The sequence below is a fragment of the Tripterygium wilfordii genome, chromosome 18 (genome assembly GCF_013401445.1).
Source record: "Tripterygium wilfordii isolate XIE 37 chromosome 18, ASM1340144v1, whole genome shotgun sequence".
NCBI lineage: Eukaryota > Viridiplantae > Streptophyta > Magnoliopsida > Celastrales > Celastraceae > Tripterygium > Tripterygium wilfordii.
Window position 1 is genome coordinate 9,262,219 of NC_052249.1, and position 27,969 is coordinate 9,290,187.

At 36.4% G+C, this 27,969-nt stretch overlaps 4 protein-coding genes across 5 annotated transcripts; 2 read left to right on the forward strand and 2 right to left on the reverse strand.

Annotated features, from left to right (window-relative positions):
• Nucleotides 1-4,335: 4,335 nt before the first annotated feature.
• On the reverse strand, nucleotides 4,336-7,142 carry LOC119984548 (gamma-glutamyl peptidase 5-like). The gene is made up of 4 exons (XM_038828550.1): nucleotides 6,663-7,142; nucleotides 5,220-5,372; nucleotides 4,950-5,117; nucleotides 4,336-4,683 (listed from the first exon to the last, which is right to left on the reverse strand). Exons 1-4 carry the CDS (start codon nucleotides 6,972-6,974, stop codon nucleotides 4,582-4,584), a joined length of 735 nt encoding a protein of 244 aa, XP_038684478.1. The 5' UTR covers nucleotides 6,975-7,142; the 3' UTR covers nucleotides 4,336-4,581.
• A 7,206-nt stretch (nucleotides 7,143-14,348) lies between these two features.
• Nucleotides 14,349-16,302, forward strand: LOC119984242 (anthocyanidin 3-O-glucosyltransferase 7-like). The gene has a single exon (XM_038828096.1). It carries the CDS (start codon nucleotides 14,615-14,617, stop codon nucleotides 15,998-16,000), a length of 1,386 nt encoding a protein of 461 aa, XP_038684024.1. The 5' UTR covers nucleotides 14,349-14,614; the 3' UTR covers nucleotides 16,001-16,302.
• Nucleotides 16,303-16,482: 180 nt separating this feature from the next.
• LOC119984241 (putative nucleobase-ascorbate transporter 10) lies at nucleotides 16,483-22,235 on the reverse strand. 2 transcript variants are annotated; one of them, XM_038828093.1, is made up of 14 exons: nucleotides 21,379-22,234; nucleotides 21,007-21,104; nucleotides 20,741-20,917; nucleotides 20,545-20,645; nucleotides 20,358-20,433; nucleotides 19,745-19,804; nucleotides 19,425-19,609; nucleotides 18,771-18,867; nucleotides 18,334-18,420; nucleotides 18,180-18,238; nucleotides 17,699-17,790; nucleotides 17,309-17,386; nucleotides 16,892-17,055; nucleotides 16,483-16,811 (listed from the first exon to the last, which is right to left on the reverse strand). In XM_038828093.1, exons 1-14 carry the CDS (start codon nucleotides 21,578-21,580, stop codon nucleotides 16,593-16,595), a joined length of 1,695 nt encoding a protein of 564 aa, XP_038684021.1. In that variant the 5' UTR covers nucleotides 21,581-22,234; the 3' UTR covers nucleotides 16,483-16,592. The 2 variants fall into 2 exon arrangements, with proteins under 2 accessions (XP_038684021.1, XP_038684022.1); XM_038828094.1 differs by lacking the exon at nucleotides 18,180-18,238 and having other exon boundaries at nucleotides 16,670-16,811; nucleotides 21,379-22,235.
• Nucleotides 22,236-23,878: 1,643 nt separating this feature from the next.
• LOC119983681 (receptor expression-enhancing protein 3-like) lies at nucleotides 23,879-27,441 on the forward strand. The gene is made up of 6 exons (XM_038827374.1): nucleotides 23,879-24,066; nucleotides 24,155-24,181; nucleotides 24,285-24,407; nucleotides 24,955-25,222; nucleotides 26,034-26,117; nucleotides 26,602-27,441. The coding sequence occupies exons 1-6, from the start codon at nucleotides 24,011-24,013 to the stop codon at nucleotides 27,181-27,183; spliced, it is 1,140 nt and encodes a 379-aa protein (XP_038683302.1). The 5' UTR covers nucleotides 23,879-24,010; the 3' UTR covers nucleotides 27,184-27,441.
• The last annotated feature ends 528 nt before the right edge of the window (nucleotides 27,442-27,969 follow it).

A 27,969-nucleotide genomic window follows, 5' to 3' on the forward strand; every position in this document is an offset into this window, starting at 1 on the left:
CGACAACTTGGAAGGGGGCAAGCTTAGCTAGGGTTGTTATTGGTACGGTTACCGTTACCAAACACGGAATACCGTTACCATACCAATTCTTTCGGTAATTCAAAAAATGTTACCATTACCGTTACCGGAAGAGTCGGTATACCGATGGTCGGTATACCGATCGATCGGTAATGGTAAGTCGGTAATTGGTAAATTTACCAATTCTTAAAACCTATTTAAAAATGAGAAGAAAAAAAATGCATCAAGTAGCATTGTGCTTAATAGTCATTGTATGAGACTACAACACTTTCATCTTGCCTACAATACCAATAATAAAAATGATAGATTAATGAGAAGGATCATTGTGGTACATGTGAATAAGAGAAAATACCTATCAATCGGAGAAAAAAAGAAAGGAGAATTCACATAACATTATTCCAACAATCTATAACGGAAAATCTTTCATTTCATTAATTTCTAATATTTTTAGTATCCGAAGTGTTTTAAACTCCATAGCAGGAAAGCTAGAAAAAACAAGATAAATAAGGATAAAAGATCATAATGGAAAGGGAGAAGAAAAACATGTAATCAATACCAACAAAGCATTTTGTTATGTAACAAACACTGCTTTAAAGTTAATGAAATTGCTACGAGTGATATATAAATGATAACCCTAAAAATAATCAATGGTCTAGATTAAATTAGATCAATCTAATGGTCATAATTAAATAAAACTAAAACTAAAAATAATATTAATATATATTTAATATATATGTCGGTAATCGGGAAATTTACCGGTTTTGAACTTTGTTTACCGTTACCGTTACCGAAATCATCGGTAAATTTACCGTACCGAACAATTGGTAACGGTATACCAATCTTCTGCTATTTTCGGTAACCAATTCGTCGGTAATGGTATACCAATGAATAATTTACCATACCAGTAACAGCCCTAAGCTTAGCGGTGGAGTGTCATGTCATAGCTGCTGATTTTAAGTTGGAAGTTTTGAGTTCCTTCATTTCGTGGTGGGCATAATTGGGTATATTTTGGTTCCATTTTAGTGGAAATTGCTAGGATAAGTCCCATGTGTGCTAATAAGAATGAATGCGGAATTGGGGATGCATGGGTTTAGGAAGCTGGGTTAGTGCATCAGAACATGGTACGTATAGGAGAATTGAGACTCTTATTTTGCTTTGTGCAAGTTAAATGTAGTCGTCAATTGGATGCATAGAGTGATTGAGGTTACTCAGTAGTTACTGCATTTTTCTGGCTTCTGTTGGCGGCTACAGCTTTGTTATGGGCTAGTGACCCTTAAAGCCCATGCTTTCAGTGACTGACTGGAGTTCATGTCAAGTGACGGTAACTGTCCTACTTGTGAGGAAGTAATAGTTGACACTCCCGCTATTCTTTTGTTAGCTATGGTGGAGTAGTAATGCAATGCGACTTTATGGATATTTTTGGGCCATGTCAACATCTTGCTTTTGCGATTAAACAAACACATTATTGTTATTGCTGAATCACGTTGAGGGGAAAAAAGAAACGGTTTGACTTGTTATTTCGTACATTCATTCATTCTCACATGGATTCCAATTTATTTGTCTCAATTGTGGAAGACAAAGCTCGTGGAAATATTTATCTGTTTTCTGCATTTACATACCATAATAAAATAATGGTCAAAGTCCCAGCAGGATGCAAAGTGGCATGTCTTTTCAGGGTTGTCATAGCAAATAGGGATACTTATCCTATATATTGACACATGTTGTTGTCTACTCCGTAATTATTATTATTTTTTTGTTCTATAGTGATGCTATATTGTCTGTTTCATTCATATGTTACGTTCCTAAGAAATGAATCTATTGTCGTCTTTATGGATTTTTATTTTTTATATTCTTCATGGATATTAATGGCTATGGCCAGGGGCGGAGGGAGGGGGACTACACTAGGCTGTAGTCCCCCAACCACCCTGAGGGGTAGCTCAGCTGGTAAGATCTGGACAGTTACACTGACAGGTCCAAGGTTCGAGCCCCCAAAGGGTCACTGGAGGCTTACATGGTCGTTAACTTCAGGGCCCATAGGATTAGTCGAGGTGCGCGTAAAGCTAGCCAGGACACCCACGATAATCAAAAAAAATATATATATATATATATATATATATATTCTACAACATATATATACAATATATAGGCCCAGTTTGGATGACAATTTTTGGCTTGTTAGTATAAATGCTGCATGTCATCCAAACAACAATTTCATGGCTCAGATTCCAATAGGTTTTTTTGGAGCATTTCTACTAGTTATAAAATGCTAGGCCTTTATACAATTTCATAAATTTTAACCAACTTTTTCCTATTTTATCCCCGATCAATTACTGATATGCCAAATATATCCTGATTTGCCCTAAAGTTCCGAGACTCGAGTTTCTCACCTCTATCACCGTCTTGCTCGTATTGAAAGGGGAAGCTGCGTCGGAACATCTACTCCATTAAATAAATAAATTCAATTTATTTAAATTAATAATTTATTTATTTATTAATAATTTATTATTATCTTGAATTTAATTAAATTCATTATATTAATTTTATAAATTAATTTGTATGTTTGAATACAACATATACAACTAATATACAAAATACCCCTGCACGTAATTTGTCGTAATATGCTACACAACCCAAATGTTAACAGTAAAAGTTCAACCAAACACCTATCCAACATTCAAACAGTATATCTGCTACTAAAATTGTCCAACATTTCTGTTACCACCATTTCTGTTAGTATATCTGCTATTTACAAAAAGCTTTACCAAACTAGGCCATACATTACTGTCTATACATATATACACACACACACACACACACACACACATATATATGTTTGTATCTTTAGACTATGATGTTTTATTACCTAATAGTAATGAATGATACATAACAATAGTCATTTGCATTCTATTATTATTTATATCAAACAATAATACATAACAATACTTAGGTGTTCTAGTTATATCTTATATGGTCTTTAATTAATTTTCATCAATTTTAATATGTACTTATGTCAAACTATTGGGTTACTTTATCATACCAAACATTGAGATGAATTTTCATTCATAATATCATTTTAATAAATTGTATTATTATAAAATAGCCTTAAAACAAAATTTCTGGGGCGCTGCCCCTGAACCCCTGCAAAAATTTTCTAAACAAACTAAAATGCATCAGCCCACCTCACTATCAATCCCTGACTCCATCCCTGACTATGGCTATGGCTATGAAGATAGACATAGCAACAAATTCCAAAATGTATACACATAGGGTTTCCACACACTCTGGATGTAAAGTGGTGTTAAATCTGTGCTCGTGATTATTTGAGGAGCACAATGATCAGGAGTGCAAAACCATGTATATATAGAGATGTCCCATCATCTAATCTCATCTCTTCTGATAAATCAGTCCAAGGTGATTGTCCAGTCCTCGACGACGAACCTCGGAACTTGACGCGCGGTTGTTCGTGACTTGGAACTCACATTTATACATTTGCAAAATTGATTTGATTTTCCAATGTCAAAACACAAAGCTACAAAAATATTATTAATGGCTGGCTGGTCACATAATTTTTGGGGATGGGGGGCCTGCTATCCCTTACCCCTCCAATGTCTGAAATATTTTTAATCTAAGCCATCCATTTCATCAAACACATAAACCACACACGATTAAATTTGCACCACTCTCTCTCTCCCCTTTATTTGGCAACTTTATTTTGAATTAGTCAAGTAGGTCAGGTTGGCGTCAACTTGGTTGCAATGGATCGAGTTACGGTTGCTGACGAAGACATGGATGTGGGTGTCCCAATCATCATCGGAGTCAATTTCATGATTTTAATATTCCAGGGGCATTGTTGCTCACTTAGGAACAAAGGGAGGCTATGGTTTTTGAGAAAGAAATTGTGTGAAAGTCGTTCAGATCCAAATTCATAACTGTTGCCTCTCCCCAATGATCATTTTATTGAATGACCCTTCAAGTGATGATGGATGTAAGTGTTTCCATGAGGATGAAGTGAGAGTGTTGAGAGAGAGGGAAGGGAGAGGTCATCAAATTTGAAGAGAATTTAGTCCTACACGTGTCCACCTCAAGAACCAAGGGTTGAGATTTAAAACCTTTCAGGAATTGCACCCACCTAGATTGCAGGCCCCCCTAACCCTAATTTTTGTTCATGCATTGATGATTCCAAGGCAAGGATCGCCATTTGAATGCTTGCTTTAATTCTCCATAAGAAATCAAGTTGATATATTGTGGATACAAAACTCATGATCTCCTTCATGATTTGACCATATTAGCCCTCTAAACTATTGTCTATGAAACAAATTGATTTTGATAATTAGCCACCGCACATCACATGACTTGTCATGATTTTCATTAGACATAATAATTGATTGAGCTACATGACTTTTGGCAAACCTGTTTAGGTGCCTAGCTATAAACCGGCCTAACTCAATTTAATTAACCCTTAAATTGCATGCTCCATAACCCCCTTAACTAATTAAAGTCTTCCTCTCATCTCATTCATGTATAACTTCATTTTATTCTTCTTCTCGTGTTAATTTTTCATCATCATAATCTCCCCTTCAGAAAACTCACACACAGTTTCTTCCATGCCTCCCTGTTCGGCTCTTGTGCCTCCACATTCTTCTTCGCTTCCTCAGCAAACGACTCCTGTTTAATAATATAATACATAAAAAAGTCTTCTTAAATCACGTATTAATAACTTTATAAGTAAATATGATATAATTATTCAACACATATATGTATTTACAGAAATTCTCCTAGGCGGGTGTAAAACGTGGACCATTTTTTATCGTTTGGAACATGTGTTCCCCAAAATAGTGGGCCTTACTTGTCATTTCGCTTATCCATATCCTTAAAAAGTGATCCGCATTTTACACCTGCATATGAGAATTCATGTATATATTTATTTATACCATGATGTCGTTGCGTTTGAGAAGTCGGTCGATCAGGTGGAGCAGAATGTCTGTTGTGTACTCGGGGTGCCCTTGAATCCCCATAAAGTGGTCCCCATACATAAACATCTCAACCCCGGTCTTATCTGACCATCCGATCACCTCCGCTTTCTGAGGCAGTTCCCAGATCTATCGTATTAACAATAAGACCAAACACACATGATTATTATTCTTTCCTAAAACTCGAAAATAGATTCGATGTTTCCGATCTCATTTTACAGATTTACAAACCTCATCTCGATGACACTCGATCACAGTAACCAGCGCGGGCACTTTAAGCGACGAGAAGATCTTCGACGATGAAGACAAATGAACGGTCGTCACTCCAATGTCCCATCCTGAAACATTACGCCCGACCTTTCCTCCCAATGCACGCCCTAATATCTGATTTAATCATCAACATAAAACATAATCCCATCATTTATTTAATTAAAAACACAAATCAATAATTAAAGGATTGCAAGTAAATGTAACCCCTAAACACATTTATAATGTGATGTGGGCTGGTGACAACAACAGCTTGATCTGTCGTGTACAGACTATCACAATCTTTTGTGGTCACGCATTTGCAGCATGAACCCCCCTTTTTGTTTGGCTTGGAATACGTATTGCACAAGTGGACCTGCCTGTTTTTGGTGCCCAATTAAGATAGGATTTGTTGGCTACTAATGTACAAGCATAGGTTGCTTTCACAACCACCGCATTACATTATGATTCTTCCATACAAGCATAGGTAGTTGTATTATCAAAATCAGCTTTAAATGAAATGGTTAACGATTCACCATAGCATGTCATGTTTCATGGCCGCTATCTAACCAATATTGTAAATTCGAAAGCAAATGACTGGGAACGCTGCTAAGAGTTATAAGGTAGCGGTCATTTTTGGCGAAAAAATCCGCCCAGCGACATTCCGTGATTATTAATTCATAAGACGTATGGATGGTAACAGTTTGTTTTACATCACATCACAAATTCAAACACGGTTTCTCATACAGCTCACCCATTATGGAAATGTCCATAATAGTCTTCTCTTCTCAGACATCAACTGAGAGCATCTACAATGGGAAAATACAATCTAGCACTCCAAATAAATTTCTCTCTCTTCTCCTCTCTCTTAGGTGGCACATGTTAATTGGATGAGTGAATCCCACAACATGCACTATTCATCAATACTTCATACATTTCAACACTCTATACTCATTTTATCCCTTTTCTCTCTATTCCTTTTCATCACATCTCTCTTCTTTTTCATCATTCTCTCTTCACTATTCATCAATTACGTGGTACTCCAAAGATGTAGCATGGAGAAATTTTGTTGAAATTTTGTAGATGTTTTAAAGTGTCATTTTTCACCTATTATGTGTATGTAGTGCTTAACTTATCAAAAAAAAAGTAACATTTCAAATACTTGAAATACCCCAATTGTGAGCATCTAGCACCCCATTTATAGAAAAAAGTATGATCTCAAATACTTTAAAACCATTCCATTGTGAATGCTCTAAGGGTCATTCTGGTCTAAACACAAGTCACAACTCATTTTCCAGATCGGGTATAAACATTAAAACTGCAAAACCTTTCCCCAAAATCTTTTCTCTACGTTTCTGTGCTGTATATGATCGAACATGAAGATGGAAGACAGATCAAATTTAACACTTGAATTGAATGGAAATGTACCTGATGACCAAAGCAGATCCCGAGAACCTTCTTCTTCATGAAATCCAATCGCTTCAGCAGCGCCAAGAGCCTGCAGATCCAAACATCATTTCCGTGCGCGTCGTTGCAGCTTCCGGTGATCACAAACCCGTCGAAGGCCTCTACCTCTTCGTCGCTGGGGAACTCGCCGGAGGCCACTCTAAACACGTCCCATCTCTCTCCTTCCTCCGCCAGCATTTTCCAAAACACGCCAAAGTAGCCTCCGTACATCTTCTTCACGTAGTCTGAGTCGTCCGCGCACAACAGCACCGCGAATCTCTTACCGGTGGCCATTTTATTTCCCCTTGACAATAACAGTCTTTGAGCATGTGAGTTGCACAGATGTGAGTTCCTTTCTCCTCTAAAAATTGTTGCGAATGTTTTAGAGAGAGAAAGTAAGACTGAAGAGGAAAAAAAAAAAGCCAAACAGAGAATGTGATTTGGGGGCGCTGGTGCTGCTTATGCAATTGCAAGGGTCAGAAATTGTGTTTATAAATTGGACGGCTAAAGAAGAGGTCACGTTTTTGTTAGTTAATTACAGCACTGGACTTTCTGCCTTTCCTAATTTGCCCCTGTTCTGGTTTTACGGCTGGATTACAGTAATTAATACATTGTTTTCGTCTTATTTGGCAACCATAATCAATCTTTTCAACAGGTTTTTAAGATTACTGATTTGTTACATAATGAAGAAAATCACAAATGATTTTAATGTTTATTTAATTTATTTGATGAGTCACAAATTGGGAAAGAAATAACAAATTAAAGATCAGGCTAATTTTCATCATATTAGGAATTTAAAAAAGTCCAAAAAGGTGTTCAAATAATCAATTTAAATGTATTCACTTTAATTTCAAGATTTAAAGTAGCCGATGATGAGATATATCTCATCACGAAAAAATGGAAACGAGCAAGTATGTATGGTGTGATCCATAAAGCCCTTAGAAAAAAAAAAGGTCTTCGAAGGATAAATTCTTATGTGGTTAGATTCATGGTTTTGATAACCGGACCGGTTCGTCTGATGATCGATCACTAATCCGATCATGTTCATTTATCAGATACAAGAAGTTCACCGGTTTAAGTTTTTCAAGTGAACCGACCAAAACCGACCGATTTGAGCCAGTTAGGTTCAATTGGCTAAGTTATTAAAATATTTTTAAAATTAGCTATTAGTAGGGTTTAAGCTCATGACTTCTCATACATAAGAAATACGGTGTAACTAACTAAGCTACGAGACTTTGTTTGATCAAAGTAATACGTTAATTGAATATATGTCATTTTATAAAAGTTATCTTACATATTATAATGTAGATATATATATGTTTAGATATATACTTTATTACACATATAATTATTTTTTATTTGTTTTATCATTTGACAGACTATATTTTTTGTTATGTGAAGACTTAAAAACGTCTTAATGATTGTGAATTTTCCAGTGCAGACATATTATTGCTTTATTTCGACATTATTGTGAGTATTATAAAATATGAAAATTTTAATTATTATTTATATTAAATAAATATATAATAATTTATTATGTTGACCCGCTTCGAAATCATGAATCGAAAATTTTTCTGATCAATCCGATTGTCAAAACCTTTATTACACATTATGGGGAGCAAGGGCGTTATAGTAATTGAATGAAACAAACAAGAAGTAAAATATCTTTGGAATGACTGTTTAGTTTGAAGATATTTTAACACTCGTTTCTCTCCCTACTCTACCAGTATTTATTATCTCAAGAGTATTCGAGCAGTATGTGACACTCATTGATTGTACTCCCTCAGTCTCATTTTAATTGTCCTCTATTTCTTTTTGAGATGTCCCAAAATGAATTATCCATTTTAATTAATTAAAACTAATTTCATCCATTTTTCCCATCTTACCCTTATTTATCCTTAAATTGAAAAGCTAGAAGAGTTCAACAACCAACTCAATAAATGAGGGTATAAATGTCAAATTGAAGGGGAGTAATGCACTTTCTTAAACTGTGTATAAAATTGAAGGGGACAATTAAAATAGAACGGAGGGAGTATATGATTTTTAATGGGACACTTCCTATAATGTTATCAGACCCTATGAATGAGCAACACATACTGTTGAGATGTTTTTGGGATGATAAAAAACGGGGATGTGTAGCACTTTTGTTTTACCGGACATCCTACCACATTCATTAACGTCACGTGATCACGTGACATCTTACCACATTCATTAAAAATGATTTTTTAAATTTTTTTTATTTTTTGAAGAAATATATTCAGGAAGACCAGAAGTCCGAACTCCAAAACCCAAGTTAAATCTGAATTATTATCATGAGCGTTGATTTTCAATTAAGCTTGGAATTAATTAATGGTTTATTGTGAAATTGTTGGCTCAATCACATATATTACAATCCAGCTCGACCACACGAGGGCTGCTCCAATTAAAGATATTATATATGTTTTCAAGGTCCTAATTAAACCCTATCATCTTCATCAACCGATCATTTATCCAATATTTTAGAGTCGACTACATGAGTCTATGAGAAAATCACTGAGAATCCATTACATGTATTCATTTTCTCCATTCATTTTTATCATGGATCATATATTCATTCACTCGTATTAAATTCATATCATTTCTTATTACTTCAAGCCATGTCTTTTTAGGTCTATCTCATTGCCTCCTACTCTCTCCTACACAAATTCTCTCAATTCTCCTCACCGCCGCACATCTATCTCTACGTTGAACATGTACATACCATTCTAAATGATTTTCTCTTAATTTATCTTCAATATATGCTACTTTTATCTAAAATCTAATAATTTCATTTCTTATCATATATTTTCTAGTGTGATCACACATTTAACGGAGCATTGTCATTCTATTATATGTATTTTTTAGATATATTATCTCTGGATAGCTCAACTCTAAAGATACATTATTATATATGAAAATGGCATGAAAGAGTGGCAGGATTACATGAATGTGACTTCCATTATAAAGCAAAAATAATGTAAAAAAAGAAAAAAGCAACAGAAGCTTACGTGATATCTAGCAAGCCTTATGCTGACATGCATCAATAATCAATATTGTTGGTTTTTACTGCCGACAACCTGTGTAACACCAATTTATAGCATAAAAACCACGTGTGTTTTTTGTACTTATTATTAATGCACTTTTTATCATTTTGTGGAGTAAATTATACTGACACATAATAAAGTTACACATATAGTAGCACGTATGATTCAGGGGACCTATTGTGTTCTTCATCTATATATATGTGTAAACACAGAACAGATTCTCCTGCTCAAGTATACATGGTCACATGTAGTTGGTATATATAAGTTTAGCTATATATATAGTTGGTGAACAGGTTAAGAGAAAATTTTGGTCAAACTGATGCAGACCCAAAATCACTATCACAAATATATATATATATGTTGTTTTTTTTATAAGAAGCTTGACGTTGATTGCAGTCTGCAGATAGTTAAAAGTAACAGAGAAATCGAGAGAAATAAGAAGAGAACAGTAGGTTGTATGTCAATAACATGTAAGTGAAAGAATACGATATATAGGTAATACATCAAACGGTAGTCTTGTGGTAGGGCCGAGACAAAGGATTGTGTCGATAGAGTGTTAGGCGTGCACGCATTTTAACACAATATTGATCTCTTTGGGCCTTTTACTAGCATGACGTAAAAAAAGGATTGTAGTATGTATAAAACACCTTATAATTATATACATAGGTGATATGAGATGGAGGAATGACCATTTTAATAACTTGGTGGTGCCGGCGCTCACGCTATAGAAACACAGAACGCAAGATTACATATACGTATTCAATTTCGCAAGCCTTACACATATATAGATTAATTGTGCCAAAAATCTCTTCTTTTATGTTTCGTAAATGATTGATGGAATTGCTTTTTCAACAACAAAAAAAAAAATGATTGATGAATTTCACCAAGTAATTTGGAAATTTAAAGCTTTTTCACCATTTTTTCCCCCCGAGTGAGACATTATTGTGCTCTTGATCACATTATATTTCAATAATTTGGACCTGAAGAGTCCATGAGCTAAACATACCCAAAAAGCGGACTCCAAAAAACCTCTAAATTTATATGATATTAAAATAATCATTGATTGAAAAAATACTTATAAGACCCACTTAACATCTAACGCTCCATATTTATTTAAAGTCACTCTTTGGGCGTCTCAAGCATTTCTGTAAATAAAGTGATAGAAAGAGCATCTGCCATTGATATTGGATGAATTGTTGTACTCATAAATAGAAACTGATATTAATATACTGTTCCTATCACAAAAGGTGAGTCTAAGCCCAATAGTGTCGAGTTTAATTTGGGCTGGACATTCTTTCTTATTTTCTTCCCCAACTCCCTTTTCTTTGAAACGACCTCGTTTGGGTGACAATCTACTGAATCCAGACACCATCACCGGAAGCTCCCATCTCTTCCACAAACAAAAACTCTACACGGAAACCATTAATTTCACCTCCACAAATACTAAAATTCGGAAAATCCGATTCAAGTTCATCAAATGAGAGCAGTTGGTAGAAGAATTCGGAACCCTAACTGTCACTTCCTCCCTAATGGAACTAGCAACAACCCATTTTTAATTTCTGTGCCTTACTATTGCTTCACTTCTTCTGCCGGGTTTAGGGTTTTTGCTGGAGATCGGATACAACAGTGATGGTTATAATAGTTTCCATTGCAATCTTATTTCTTCTTTGAAACTCCATTAGCTCGAGCTCAAGCTCGTTATGTCTTTTAACAAACCAATACAAATACCTCTAGTCTCTCTAAGGCTATGCTTGGATTGTAAAATGAAGAGTATAGTATAGTTAATGGAGGGAGAGTTAAAGTGAGGGGGGTCATGGGAGGGTAATTATCTTGACTCACCCTTACTTAGATAAGAAGTTGAGCTGAAATGAATGAAAAAAATTTATGCATGATTTTGAAAATGATAATGCTTGAAACTCTAAAAAAGTGACCCCCATTTTAATGTGGAGTATTGGATGTGAAATGTGCGGAGTATTGGATGTGAAATGTGCCCTATATGTGTGCTTTTTAATCAATGGCATTTTAATGCCACATAGATTTGGGGGTTTCTAGTATTGTCATTTTGGAAATTACAAACAAAATTTTATCTCTCCTCACACACCCTCAAAATTGAAGAGTTACAAAATGTAGAGTTTGAGAATTAAGTAAGGGAGAAAGTTTCCCGACTTATAAACTCCATTTAACTCTCCCTCTTACAATCCAAATAAGATGGAGTTACTTCTGTCTCTTTAATCTTCATCACTTAACTCTTTAAAACATCAATACAAGCAAACCTTAAAGATGTCGGCCTTTTGCCGCTTTACTTTTCTCTTTCTCAAAAGTTCACCAAAACAGTAATCCCGGTACAGTTAGAGAGACGACAATAATCCTTAAAAATAGATCGTTAGATCAATTCTCAGTGATCAATGGTCAACAACTTGAACATGCAAGACTCTTAACCGGTGGACCGATTGGTAGATTGGTAGATAGGCTGATTGGGCTCTTTACAGGGCCACGTTTGACAACTACTTATGAATCCTGTCAACCATAATTGTTCTTTGGTAGGTGACTTATACACACGTGACAAGGAAAGTTGGGTGCATAATCGCCACAGAGCTGGTAGTTTGCAATCCAGTGAACAATCTCCTGCATACACTGGTTTGATATATTGATTGTTATCTTTCCCTATTAATCATGTTGTGAATAATACCGGCTCAATTTAACGTAACAAATAATACGAAAACAAAATAAAGAATAATGACAATCACATAGAAGACATAAGTTTAACGAGATTCGACAAACTACTTACTTTTCGTGCGAATACACCGAAAGTTTCACGAATATGAATGAAGATTATACATAATTCCAATGAGAAAAACTCTCTATTCCAAGAACTACCCAAATCTCACTTAGAACAACAAACAACTCTCTTACACTCTTTCCCCGAAAAATGCCGAAGGATTTCCACAAAGAATAAAATATTTTAACTTTGTCTAACTCTATTTAGGGTTTGCAATATATAGTCTATTTATACTATATAAGGAGTTTCAATTGATTGAAACCCTAAAAACCCTAAATAAAATCAATTTTTCAGAGTTTATACTTGAGGCCCGTCGCTTCCTCGAGGAAGGGCAATCTAGTCTATCAGCAACTTCGTTTTCCACCAATTTTTCCCACGAGCGATGCCAATCAAATAAAGCTCACAACATCCACAATTCCACATGTTGTAGTCTTTGCATTCCCATTTGGTAGCCATCCCAAGCCACTCCTCAGTCTTGTCCTCAAACTATCAAACGCAGCCCCTCAAGTGCACTTCTCATTCTTCAACACTGCAAAATCCAATGACTCTATGTTTTCATCTTCCAAATCCTCACAACTCCAACATAACTTCAGAGCCTACAGTGTCAATGATGGCGTTCCTGCATGTCAGGACACCCATTGGAGGTGACAGAGTTCTTCTTGAAGGCCGGGCCGGATAGTTTCAAAAAGGGCATTGGCATTGCAGTGGCAGAGACTAGTACTAACCGTTGCAAAACATATCCCTCTCAAACATACATAGATAATAGAACAATCACACATAACAATCGAAACAGAGAGAAAAAGAACACATAATTTACATGGTTTGACAATATGCCTATGTACGTCCACGGAGTCTACGACTGTTTTTTGATGGAGGAATTTCTATAGTACATTCCGGGTTAGAGTTCATATTGTTGAAGTATGACCGTTTTGTATGTATCCCCAACACATACCCGTTGGGCACACATCCCATTATTGTATTGTTAGATATTCACCTGTACATATATGCTGGCCAAGGGCTATTGTAGTTTAAATCAAAACATTAACGTGACTACTATTGTTCATTCCTCCCTGCACAGAGAACAAACATAATCTATAGTACTGTTCGAGGGTGTCTTCGGGGGAATCTCTTTGATACTCAAGTCAATTCGAAACTTTGCTAAGGAGTATTGCTCGGTGTTCGGAGATCTACTCTAAATCTAAGTCTAGGTTTCAAAGTGAGTTTTTACCCTGCGCTTGAGCTCCGAGCTGAAGAGTTTTAATTGTAGTAGGAGTAGGTCTCTCTTACTCTTTTAGGGTAAATTCCATCGAGATTCCTTTCCTAATGGAAGATGGACTTTATTTAGAGTCCATGCCCTTTTTGGACTAATTTTGGCTCCGGTTAATAGTCTTAAAGAAGCACCACGACACAAGCTAGGTAGCACCTCGACTCATCTTTCCAAAAGTGCACCGGTCATCCCCTAATCTTGACAAATTGGTAGATCAAATGGGGTCTCTGTCGTAGCCAATCTATTTTAGGGCTCGCAAGAAGGCTATATTTTCTACCGTTGAATTAAACATCATTTAACTTGTTATTATTTATAAATGAATTTAGTTTTTTTCCCTAAAAAAACCACATGATGTTAATCTATACGCTAAATATTTTGTATTTATTATTTTTTTGATAATTTAATAAATTTTATTTAAACCTATATTAGCGCTACTGTAGGCCCTGCAGTAGGTTGTCTACAGGAGGGCCCCCGGACTCTTGGTAGGTAGGCTAATTGGCTCTGTACACGGCCACGTTTGACAACTCCATATGAATTCTGTCAACCCATATATTTTGGCTGTGAAAGTGGATCTCTACTACACTTCTCTGACAGGTGTATTAAAAGACACGAAACAAGGAAAGTTGGGTGCACAATCCCCACACAGTGATGAATCTTGTAGGTAGAGTGAGACATTCAAATACCCAGGTTCTGTAATTCTTTTCATAAGCCACAGATCACTTACTACAAAGTTTGCAATGCGCTGAATCATCTCCTACGTACACTGGTTTGATTGGTGTTGTTTTTTTTTTTTTTTTAATTTTTTTTTTATCTTTCCCTATTAGCCATGCCGCTCATTGAACAAAGCTCACCACATCTACATGTTGCAGCCTTTGCATTCCCATTTGGTAGCCATCCCAGGCCACTCCTCAGTCTTGTCCTCAAACTGGCAACTGCAGCCCCTCAAGTGCACTTCTCATTCTTTAACACTGAAAAATCCAATGAGACTCTGTTTTCATCTTCCAAATCCTCCCAACTCCCACATAACTTCAGAGCCTACAGTGTCGATGATGGCGTTCCTGCGGGTCATGTACTGTCAGGACACCCCCTGGAGGCGGTGGAGTTCTTCTTGAAGGCCGGGGCGGAGAGTTTCAAAAAGGGCATTGACATTGCATTGGCAGAGACTGGTACTAACATCACTTGCTTTCTGATGGATGGGTTTGTTGTGTTTGCAGGGGAGATTGCAGGGGATTTGGGGATTCCTTGGATTCCTGTTTGGTGCCCTCTATCTTGCTCTCTCTCTGCTCACTTTTACACAGACTTAATTCGTAAACTGTATGCCAACAATGGTGTTGTGAATGAATCCCAAAATCTCGATCAAATTCCAGGATTATCTTTTATGAAAATAGGGGATTTACCAGGAGAATTAATTTCTCCTGATCTTGATAAATCTATTTTTGCTAAAACACTCAGTGAATTGGGTCAGGTGCTTCCAAGAGCTACTGCAATCGTCATCAATTTCTTTGAAGAATTAAACCCGGCAGCTCTCAACGACGATCACAAATCAAAATTCAGGAAAGTTTTTAATGTGGGTTTCCTCACTATTTCACTGCCATTGTCGCCACAGCCGCCGCCGGAGTCCGATTCAACGGGATGCTTATCATGGTTAAACGGGCAAAAACCCAAATCAGTAGCGTATGTTAGCTTCGGGACTGTGGTGGCAACGCCACAAACCGAGCTGGTAGCAATGGCGGAGGCGCTAGAAGAAAGTGGGGTTCCATTTCTCTGGTCTCTTAGGGACAATTTGAAAGAGGCTTTACCTACTGGGTTTGTGGGGAGAACAAGCAATATGGGAAAAATAGTGCCATGGACGCCCCAAACACAGGTTCTGGCACATGAATCAGTAGGTGTGTTTGTGACACATGGTGGTTGCAACTCTGTTTTTGAAAGCATTGCCTGTGGTGTGCCAATGATTTGCAGGCCATTTTTTGGAGATCATCAAATGACTGGAAGAATGGTTGAGGATTTTTGGGGGATTGGTGTCACTGTTGAAGGTGGAGTCATTACAAAAAAGGGGTTGATCAAGAATTTGGAATTGGTTCTTAACGATGAACAAGGAAAGAAAATGAGAGAGACAGTTGAGGTACTGAAACAGATAGTCACTGATGCTGGGGGACCTAATGGAAGTGCTGCTAGGGATTTTCAGAATCTGTTAGAATTAGTTTCTACTTGAGAGCTTACATATATACCTCTGTCTTGATTAATTTAGTTTTTTTGAGTTTAGTTTTTGAAGATTATCTTCGAGTTCTTGAGACTTCCTTTGGGTAGAGGGTCCTTTAGTTCTTCTGCTTGTGTTGAAGTCGAGCTCTGTTGTTGGTTTCAATTGAAAGTTGAGTTTTAGTGTCATTGGATCTTTAGTCTGGGGGGAATGTTGGGTCATCCTTTTCAGGATATGGAGTTGTATGTTTTCCCAAATATATTAATGTACTGTTGTCCCTTGGATGATGAAAAGTTATTAGATTTGTCTTGTTTTCATCCTGAGATTCAATGGTCATTGTTATGCCGCTATCTGGGCTCATATCTGCAGTGTCCTAGTCTTGCGTAAGACTGGCACCTCAAGTGTTTGACAAAATGCCCCCCTGAGTCGGAACCACTTTCTAGAGTGAGAATTGAGAAAACCAAAAGACGCTCTCTATACTGTGTCTACCACAAAAATGCAGAACAAGGCTTAGAAGACGGAAGAATAGCTGCAATTCTGGTTTGTTGTCTTTCTACATAAAAAGAAGAAAGGGCTGAAAGAGAAGATAGTACCAAACCAATACTCTTTAGAGAGCCGGGAATAACTTGTTGAGCATGCATGGGAGTGCATAGAATTCATCATTTCTAACATCTGAATTGTACAAGCTAAACTTCTCCCACCACTTCAACCCGCTATCTTTTCTCGACTCCTCGGTTTCACAGGAAAGTGTGCGATCCAAGAACAAAGCGACAAGAGCTGCCACTGTTGTGTGGGATGAGAATATTACAATCACTAAGTCGTTGAACTGCATAATGAGATGAAAGGAATGGTTAGCAATGTTAAGACGTGCATTAGATGAAAACTTTTCGTGCTCAAGATGCTCACCCATCCAGAACTGGCACGAGCAAGGTCACATTTGGAACGTAGTTGATAGTACTCTCTGAAGTATTGCGGTACTGAAAAGCCAATAAAGAAAGAGAAGCCCAAGATAAATTTTGTTCTGAAGCTGTTCAGGTTGCAGAATTGGAGAAATCCAAGACCTGCAGAAGCTGCATTTCATGTCATAGTTGAGTAGTGTTAAGAATCGCAATATGCTATCTATATATATATCTAGTTGTTTCGCATACGGGTATGTGAGCCAAGTGACACTAAATATAAAGGTCTTCTTGCATATATCTGTATTAAGAATCATAATATGTTATCTGTATATATATATATCTAGTCATATATTCTTGAAAAAGTGGGGAAGCCCTTTTATAGTAAGAGATTTGACCAGAAGATAGATGAAAAAGATTTACTTACAGACATAGCCACACAACATACAGTATATAGCTGCGATGATTGGCAGAGGTATAGAAGCGAAGAATGCTCCAAATTTTCCTGATTAAGGACATCATTTAATCGTCATGAGAAACACACGAGAGAATTTCTACAATATAAATTTTGTGCAGCTATTGTGCTATACAATAGAACGTTTTTGCTCGGAAGTTGGCAGTTTGCATAAAATGAAAGCTACTTGCAACTTCATTCAAGTACAGCCACCGAAGAAGTTAGCTTGACATGGTAACAGTTCTTCACTATGTGGTAAAAGTGTGAACTATGAATCTGTGACCAGCTTCAACAATAAATTGTGTTGAAAGAGAAAATAATGAAAAATGAAACCTTAGCAGTGTAAACTAAGCTGGGGCATACCGAATATAGAGAAGAAAATCATAAATCCAGCTGATATTTGGATCACTCTTCGGCTTCCAACTTTTGTCAGTGCTAATAGACCAGCATTTTCCCTGTAAAGGAAGCAAACTTTAACAGTAGGTACCCGGTAGTATTAAGGAAAATTCAAAATACTGGATTGAATTAGGATGTCAATTGTTCCATGCATTTTTAATCATGGAGCAACACTTATGATAGATCATCAGGACTATGATTGTGGGCATAAGTTATTATATATAGAAATTCCTCCATAGAGGTAGGATTCTTTGTGAACATTCTAACTGAACCATCATCAACCATAATTATATATAAGCTACCAATGATAATGAAACCCGAAAGAAAGATCCTTTGATGCGTAAATGAGAATGAGGATAGACTAGTTGCTTAATCCATTTAGGAAAAATGACTAGTTAAATAAAACTGAAATGTAAATTTGAAATCTTTCTACAGCATAATTCTTTACACTGATGCTGTGAGACCGGTCACAGAACCAAACATGCCATTGAGAAGAACTCCAACACCCTGAAATTAAAAAATTTAAGAAATGGCGATGGAGAATCTTGAAAAGTGAAAAGAATTGTAATCTTTTCAGAAACCATCATAGAAAATCAACTTACCAGCCAGCCAGCACCTCGACTAACCACAGAAGGTGGTACAGGTGTAGCACTCCCGTATCTAGATGTTGCAAAAAATGTACCCGTAGACTGCAAATTATGAGGACAAGAGTATCAGAATCAAACGACTTAGCACCTAATGACCAGGATTCTGCGTTTATGACTTTCAGTGTAGATTTCTTGGCTAAGTTTCAAGGCATAAAAAGTCTTATTTCGCTGCATATAACAGGACCGTATATTAACAATTTCAGGTTAAAAACACTGCTATTATTCAGTCATGTGTAGTCACAGCAGCTAAGATGTTCGAAGGGCTTTTCATTCTCGGACTTCTGAAAGAAATAAGCAAGTACAAAGCCTATTACGCTAGAATAAGAGTTTTCTCACAAAGATATCATTGGCTAAAACTAAGAGACACATGCAGTTGGCTGCTAAGGAGTTACCTCAAAAAGAGAAACAAACGAGGCAGCCATCATAGCAAAAGCTTCTCCAGCATTAAATGTGGGGTTGCCCCATTGAAACGGATAAGGAATATAGATCCTGCATGAAATGAGACCATGAGAGGACAAGATCCAATGCAGTCTAAATTACCAATTAATAAGACCAGAATATATTCATAATTCATTTGCATATAGAGAGGAACAGAGGAACTCTTAAATTGACATCTTAGCGTCCAATTAAACACGAGTTGCAGTGAAATGTGTAGAAACTTTCAATTTCGTCCTTTTAAGATCTATGTTTGCTTAGACAAGGACCAATAAGAAGTCTTTTAATCTTCTAGAGAGAACTAGAGAAGACAAAGCGTTGTTCTGTTTTTCTCTTCTTTCACGTGGTAGGTTTGGGAAGGGAGTCCCAGTTCACTTTGCATTGGAATCTCAATCATTTGAACCCAATACTATTTTGTCTAAAGCCCTGTTAATCTCATTAACTCACCCATTTTCGCTGAAAGGTTATAACCAGTGGGAGCAGTACGGTATTACTTACTGAAAACATTAGCTAAGCAGGCTATATGAAGTTGTGACAGGAGCATACTTCAATGGTGCCAGAAACAAAATTCAAGGCTGATTGCCCGGTAACTTAAGAGTATGGAGTCTCACCAAGGAGCTGAAGTGATAAGTCCAGACCTATCAGAGCGGCAGCTGATCTGGGTGATTGAGTGTCTGTGGTTATACATACCATTTGCTGTTAGAAGTTGAGCAAAAAACCATACAATTCCAACTGAGAGCAGCAATGCAAATCGATCAAAAAATGGCCTCTTCCATTTTATATAATTAGGGAGATACTGCAAGAGAAAAAAAAAAGACAAAATAAAACGTAAGAATAAAGAGAACAGTGCATTAAAGAAGGTAAAGAAAACTTGTAGGAACAAGAGAGGTGAATATGTAAAAAAAAAGAGAGATACAAGCATGCTACTTGCCTGTGCAATGAAAACAATTGTTACAATTTGTGGAAGTCCAATTTCAACACATTTGGCAAGCTGTAGGGAGAGAAGGAGCAGGAATAAATTAGTTCAAACCATCTTAAAAAAAGTACATAATATGTTGTAGTTAAGCTTCAGGCTCAAGCAGAATAAAAAGCATAGGAAATTGATGACATTGCCAGAAGTTAACATAGGCACCATGCCTAAAATTAAGTAACAGAAGCGATATCCACATGCTTTCAAAATCTGGACAGTAGCTCGATTTTACGACTTTGTTCAGTTAACTTTTTTAAATAATTACATTTTATACAGCACGCAAGCCTGTTGCCTGCGTAAGCACTTGTTTCAGGAGGTGTGAGCTAGCTGCAGTTGGTAAAGTACATTCTAGAGTAGGGAAAAGCATTTGGTGTGATGGGAATAATTCAACCTTTTCAGATCTAAAGTAAGGGAGAAAATGGTTATTCTGTCTGCTATTTCATTCATAGAAAATAAACTTTGTCTAGATTATAACATAACAAGCTGTGCTTTTAAATTGTTAGATAAAAAGAAACACAGTATTGCAATATTGTAAGCCAGAAGATGGAAATTTAGTAATATTGGAACATCTTACCAAGGGAAATCCAAGATAATAGAGCCCCAGTCCAGTAAAAGTTACGTAAGGAACAATTGAGAGAGGGCTAAGAAACCTAAAGAACAAAAAGAATAAACCATTAATCACAAAAGTATCATGCAGTAAGTACTATGGCAAGTAAATTAGTATCATTTCATCAAGAAATGTAAAGCTCCATATTACTCACCTCACGACAGCTCTCCATAAGCCAAGAAAACCCATAACCATTTGAAAGCATGCAGTAATGATTAGAGCACCTTGTATCCCTCTCATTGTCTGGACAAACCTCTGACAAATACCCACAATGCTTAATTTAGAAAAGGAGAACAAAAAAAGAGAGCGTAAAGAACATAAATTAAAACATGCCAGGAAAGGAAATTCACCTCATGGGGATTTACATATGAAGTATATCTACTGGCTAGGAGAATTGAAGTGGTAGGTACAATGTATGCATACGAGCCCACGGCCACAGTAGGAAGTCGGGACCCAAATAGAGTCTGAAAGAGTGTACTTAAACCTGAAACGAAGAGCAAGGTTTGGATAACCCTAACCTTCTCCGCCTGTAACATTAGATAAGAATCAAGTGTTTTCAATTGCCATATACACGTATTAAAACATTCGAAGACATCAAAACTTTTGTGCTTCTTACGTCACCACCACCCATCTGAGGAACTATAATGCTCGGAATCAAAACAGTAATACCAAGAGTCAAAATATAATGTTGGAACCCCAGCACAATAGCTTCCGCTGCATAATAACATAAGAGATCATGAACCCTCAGTATTCTCATCCACATAAGAGTTAAACAAACAGGAATAGATTGGAAACAAGGAAGAACATAATCAAACATGAAATAGATTGAACATAAGGTATCATCCCAAGAGGGATTAACACAATTTAAACTATAAAATGCACCATGTTAATTATCAAATGGGAAGGAGTGTGTCAGAAGAAAACAGAAACAGAAGAAAAAAAAATGTCAAAAAGAAAGCAAAGGTGCTAATAGATTCAGAGTACGAACGCCATGGAGGAGGACTATTGATGCAATATTGGACCCCGGGCAACTGCTCCTTCACTGGGTGTGGTTGCAATTGCTCTGGCTTGTTGTTATTAGCACCTCCACCACCACCACCACTACCTCCTCTACCACCAACACCTCCTCCACCAGCAGCATCACCACCTCCTCCATTAACACCAGCACCACCAACACCAAGTTGGGCCATTTTTGACAGAAGAAAATCCAACGAGAAGAGCAAGCTAAGAAAATTGATTTCAAAGACTATGAATTTGTGTCACCAAGGAGCCCTAAAGTAATACCATCAATGCATTTTGTACCGTTGCAATCTTTGCAATAATAGCTACTAATTGTGACTCTAATTTCAAAATACAAAACCAAACCGAAAAATATTGAGAGAAAGTCATTGAATTGGAATTTATTAATGGCCCAGAAATCAAAATACACTATTTGAATTGGAATTTATGTTCATCTCCGGTTGCAGGGTGCCGGCCGAGATGGGTCTGGAGACTGCGGGCCCGAATCGGTTGTTCCATTTTGTGGCGGAAGAGGATGGAGTAATCGTATCTCTCTAGCTTTGTAAGGCCCATGAACTCGTCCGCAATGCGTTCCAGTTTCTGGGTTCCGTCCTCGGACGCGGTGGCTGTGGCTGTGGCGCTGCACAGAGAGCGATAAATGGTGATAAATCTTCCAGGAAAGAGCTTGGAAGGGACTTTCGAGGTTAAAAAGAACATTTTGGCAAATTGAACGTTTGAAGATGGATGTGGTCGGAAGCAATTTCGTCCGGGCAGTTCTACATTCTGGAGATGGTGTATTCAGGTTTCGGGTTTCGGTGGGAGAGAGAAGGATGATTGGGATATAAAAAAGTAGCAGAGGCTTTGCCGCTTTGATACCTAAAACGATGACGTTTCATGCAGGAAAGAGAAAACACTAAACTAATTTTTTTGGCTAAATCCTTTTGTATAAAAGTCTAAATTAAATGCAAACATTTTATTTTTTTTAAATATTCTAGAAATTTGTTTTTCATTGGAATCAAATCTTGAGCACACATATATCTAACCCAATCGATTACGAATCGAGCCACTTCTCGTTGATAAATACGAACATTTCCAAGTTTTATAAACATTTTGAAATGAGAATAAATAAAAGTAAAATTATTATGACATTTTAGGGACCAAAATATAATATTGGCTAAAAATTAATTTAAGACAAAATTTATGATTTAAGTTTCGAACTTGATTGGTAGATTAGATAATGTAAATTTAAGAGGAATGGAAAAAGCACAATTTCTTTTTTGGTAATATCACTACTATTTGTTTTTTTGGTAATTTCACTTAGAAATATATTTAGGATTGGAATCGAAACTTTAAGGATGCATTTGGTTTGTTTTCTATTTTCTGTTTTTTATTTTCCATTTCTGTTTTTCATTTCTATTTTCTGTTTCTGTTTTCTATTTCTATAAAACATGTTTGGTTTGAAATAAATAAAATTGTTTTCTGTTTTCATTTTCTATTAATCATATTATTTTTTAACTAACTAAAATAAAAAACAAAGATGATTTTTTTCTCACTTTGACACATATTATATAAGCATTGTTTTTTTTATAAACTAAGAAATTCTCAACACAATGGCTACTTTGTGACCTTTGGGTTAGATCCAAATCCCGGGCCGCAACCCCACTATACGACATAAAATGTGCATTATTTTGTTAATAATTTATGAGTCTACATAAAATATTAGTGTATACGTATTTCCCGTAAACGTAGATTTTCTACATGACTTTAAGCATGACTAAATGTTAGAAGTCCCACGTCGGGAAAGACGTGGAACATTTGTTTCTTTATAAGACAAACTCACTCCTAACATATCAACTAGGCATTTTCCTTAGTTAGTGAGTTGGGCCTTGACCCACTTGCTAGCTAGGGAGAAATAATGCCGTGCGAGTTTGATGAATCAACGAGAATTAAACAATCCAAAGTGGATAATATAATTGATATGAAACGGACAATATAATTAATATGAATAGAGGTGTGGATTTTCAAACACTAAAAAAAATAGAGTCCTTAACAATTAACCTACTTATACTCTAAAAAAGTAATTAATAGGACATCTAATGTAAAACCTCACATGCGACTGGGAGTATTACAGATGCACGTGGGTCCCTCTCATCAAAATGCTTATTCATCATAGGTTGATTCGCTTGTGGATCTCTAACGTCAACTTTTGAGTGCGAATGAAGACGAGATACGGACGACGGAAGATGAGATACGATGACGGAGAATCCCGTCCTTTTTAAAGTGAGCGTCTTTTCTACTTTTAGAAAACATCTTTTTTATGTTTTCTATTTTCTAGTTATTTTCTATTTCTATATTTTCTAAAATGACTAAACAAACACATTTTCTGAAATATTTTCTATTTTTCAGAAAATAAAAACAGAAAACCCTTAGAAAACAGGTAAACCAAACACACTTTAAATATATCTAATCCAATCAATTGACAATCTTAACAAAAAATACTGCTTTACACCTTTACCTTCCTAAAGGTAGTTGAGTTCTATGCATGTCTTCTTCTTACTTAAAAAAGACAAAGACCAGATCAGTCGATTCTGATCAAGAGCACACATTAGAATTGGTTCAGTATGGACTTTGTGGGTATCATCAACTTGGCTATAAGATGCTTTGATCTTCTTGCATGGTAATTTTAGCAATTTCACTCTTTTTTAATGGTTTTTTCTCTCAATTTTTTGTGGGTTTAATTTTATTTTCCTGCTACCGCTCTGCAGGCCTCTTCTCGCTTTGGGATATCCCTTGTAAGTCATTCTTTCTCCATAGATAAGATAATCAACATCTCTCTTAAAATAATTGGAGTAATTTGGGATTGTCATAATTGCAATGCTTGCCAAAATATAACAGGCGTGCTTCCATTATGGCTATTGAGACCAAATCAGACTTGGAGACGAGGAAGTTGGTCACCTATTGGATTATGTTTTCTTCGTTATCCATTTTTGAGCATGCTTTTGTCAAGCTGCTTGAATGGTAATTTTACTTCTCTGCATCTTAATTACTCTGTTAGTAGCTTTGGTATGTTTTGCTCTCTATTGGTTGAATGGTTTCTAATGCATCTTATGTTCAATTACACTGCAATCCAATTTCATTGAAGTTATGAACTATTGATTTCCATTCTAAAACCTTTCTGTCCATTTTTTGGCTGCAAACTGTGCTACCACTTGGTTTTGGTTTTTTCCGCTTAACTATCAATATATGCTTAAACATTGTGCTTTATATCTACCCTTACATGTCCAGGGGGATTCAAGATGCATATAGACATCATAAATCTTTTTGGGTTTCATGAAATATTGCGAGTCCCGTCGAAGGGGATGCATAGTAATGTGAAATGCAAAGTTAATTTACTTGATGATTTTGTTTTCCTTTCCTATGCCTTTAGGATGATTCCAAAAGAAATTGAAGATCTGATCCAAGTTAATTGGGTACTTTTATTGAGAAACAAAGAGCTATATATGTGATTCGTCTTTTTATTTCTTTGTCCTTTTTGGCTCTTATTTTTGTTGTTTGTTTCTGTCAGGATACCATTATGGCTTTACATTAAGCTAATTATTGTCTGCTGGTTGGTGATACCTCACTTTGACGGTTCTTATTACGTCTATATCCACGTTGTTCGTCCATGCCTCTCTATGAAGATGAAGACCGTCATCAAGCAGTTGAAGAAGCTGAAGGAAATCTCTTTTGAAAGGAAGGATTTCTCCTTAAAGAGAGACAATTTTATAGATGAGATGGAGAAATTTGTAAAAGAAAACGGACCAGAGGCCCTAGAGAACCTTATTGCTAGCAAGGTGTGTTTCCTTTTGCTAATAGGATAAGGAAGAATCAGCTTACTTATCAAGCAGATTTACTTATCAAGCAGCATATATCAGCTTTTCTCATGCACTTCGTCATTCAGATTTTCTTTATTACCAAAAGTGAATTGGATAAAACAATAACTCAATTTAGTGACTAGCTATGGGATTCTATGAAAGACTATTTCCGTGATTTACACAACCTTTTGCTGCATTGTTAGAGACTATTTCTGTGATTTCAAACCAATACCTGGGTTGCAATGAAACAATTTTACTACTGTGCCAAGGTTGATAATATTTCTCCATTTAGTCGCAAGATGCAACGTAGAGGTCACACATTCAATTCCTGAAAAAAATTGTCCATATATTATGTGGAAGTGAGGTCTGCGTACATCCTGATTGTCTCCGATCCCACCTATTGCAGGAGTATTGTGCATGAGAGTTGTTTGCCTTATTGCATTACAAAAATTGCACTGCGAAGAAGTTGAGCAGTTACGGTTCTGTCATGAAATTGAGATATTAAGAATCAATTTCTCTTTAGTTAGGTTTATAAGTTAGAATTTGTTGCCAAGGTTGAAACATCGTACAGATAGTATTGATTATCACTGCCGCCGCCACCACAGGGTAACAATAATTTTTTTTTTCACTTCCTGTTTAATGTGATTAATGTGATTATGGGAAATGTGATGTTATCATAATTTAATACTGAAGGGAGGTTAGATATGGCATGTTCAGTGAAACGAGAAAAATGAGCAGTATTATCTACTATAATTGATGTACTGATCCTTGCACCTTTTTCTTAATGCAGTCGAAGTTCAAAGAAGAAGTTACGCAGAAAGATATTAAATCTGTAGAAGAAACAGAAGATAAAAAACCTGATGTAGCCAAGCCGGTAAGTTTGACTCATATGTTTATGGTCGTTCACATCAAATTGTGAAGAAATATGAACTTCTCGCCAAAAATGGTTTTTTCGGAAAAAGAATTTTGTGAGATGGATGGGATAGATATGCACTGAACCACTGATAGTAAAATAGTTATGTGCAAGTTTGGGGCAGATTTTCTTTACTGCAACTTCCTGTAATAATTTCTGTCTTTTCTTGACATATAGAGAACTTGCACTAGATAATCTTATCTACCCATCAGAACCAATTATAATCTAAACTCTCTATTAAAACCACTTCCTGCCCTGTTGAAATGGTGAATGTGTAAATCTAATGCAGTATGCTATATTTGTATTTGATATAAATATACCATGTAATTAGGTCAAAGGACATAAGAAAGCTTAGTTAGCAAGCTAACCTTCTTCATCGACATAACATAGATTATATGTCTATTTTTTTCAAACAGTTAAAATGTTGTCTTGGCATTTGTTGCAGTTGGCAGCTCTAAAGTCCAGCAATGAAGAAGCCTATGCTACTGCAGCAAATAAACATCGGAGAGTCAAAGAGTTTGATGAAGGTGACCAGGTACTTGTGTATTTAAGACGAGAGCAGTTTCCTAAAGGCACCTACCACAAGCTGAAGGCTAGCAAGTTTGGACCTTGCAAAGTGCTACGAAAGATTAGCTCAAATGCTTACTTGATTGACCTCCCAGAGAACTTACAGATGATCAGCCCAATTTTCAACGTTGCTGACTTGTATTCATTTGATGCCATGACCGATAATAACGAAGCAGCAGAACAAATTGAGCATCTCCCAAAGCTCAAGCCGGATGTCATTGAAGAAGTTTTAGGTGTCAAGGAAGTTACGTCACGAAGGGGCAAGCAGTACAGGAGCTTCCTAGTGAAGTGGTCAGGAAAACCAGCCACTGAAAGCACGTGGATTGCGGAAAAAGAACTTGAGCGTTTGGACCCGAAGATACATGTTGAAGTTGCCAGAATCTTTTCACCAGAGTCCAGTTCTTTCTCGCATGGGGAGGTTGATGCAGGAGCATCCAAGAAGAGAGCCCTGTTGGTTTAGTCCAAGCCTTCCCTTATTCTTGTTATTGTTGTTTTTTTTGGGCTTTAGTTGTTGTATCTCACTGGTATTAAGAAGTCATGTGACTTGCACATGACTTTTAATGATGCTCAATATTTCAATTGCCAACTTCTAGGCTAGATGATGTTAAATGATGTAAGAGAATCCTTTTGTCTGTATAACTTGGCATGATTGGTTTTGTATGAAACTTTGTGTACATGATTAATTTGGCAAACATATAGATTTGGTCCCTCAACTATACATACATTTGATTTCATTTTTGGCCTTAAACTTTTTTTGCATCTAGTTGACTTAATTTTTACATATGTCATCTCACTTGGTTTAAATTTTACGCCTATCATCTCACAAAATCCCCAAATACCTAACTTTTTAAAACCCTAAACGATTTTGTTGCACAAGTTAAGCACTAAAAATGCAAGACATTAAGGCTCCGTTTGGTACGTCGGATAAGACTCCGTATAGTATAAAATTATCCTTTAATGAAGTTATCGGGTGTTTGGATGTTTTTTAAAAATCTCTGGATAGTATAATTTTATGCAAAAGTGGCTCTTATACGATGCAGACCGTATAATATTAAAACGCCTCCAACTCGTTTTTATTTTATACGGAGCGCTTAGTATAAGAGATAACATGTCAAAAGACAAAAAAGACCTTCACCCTCACTTTATATAGGAAGAGAGAAAAAGTAAACCCTAAAACTATACATACCAACGTTGGGGGAGAGCTACCATAGTCAAGATGTTTTCATGAGAAATTGAGCCGTACTTA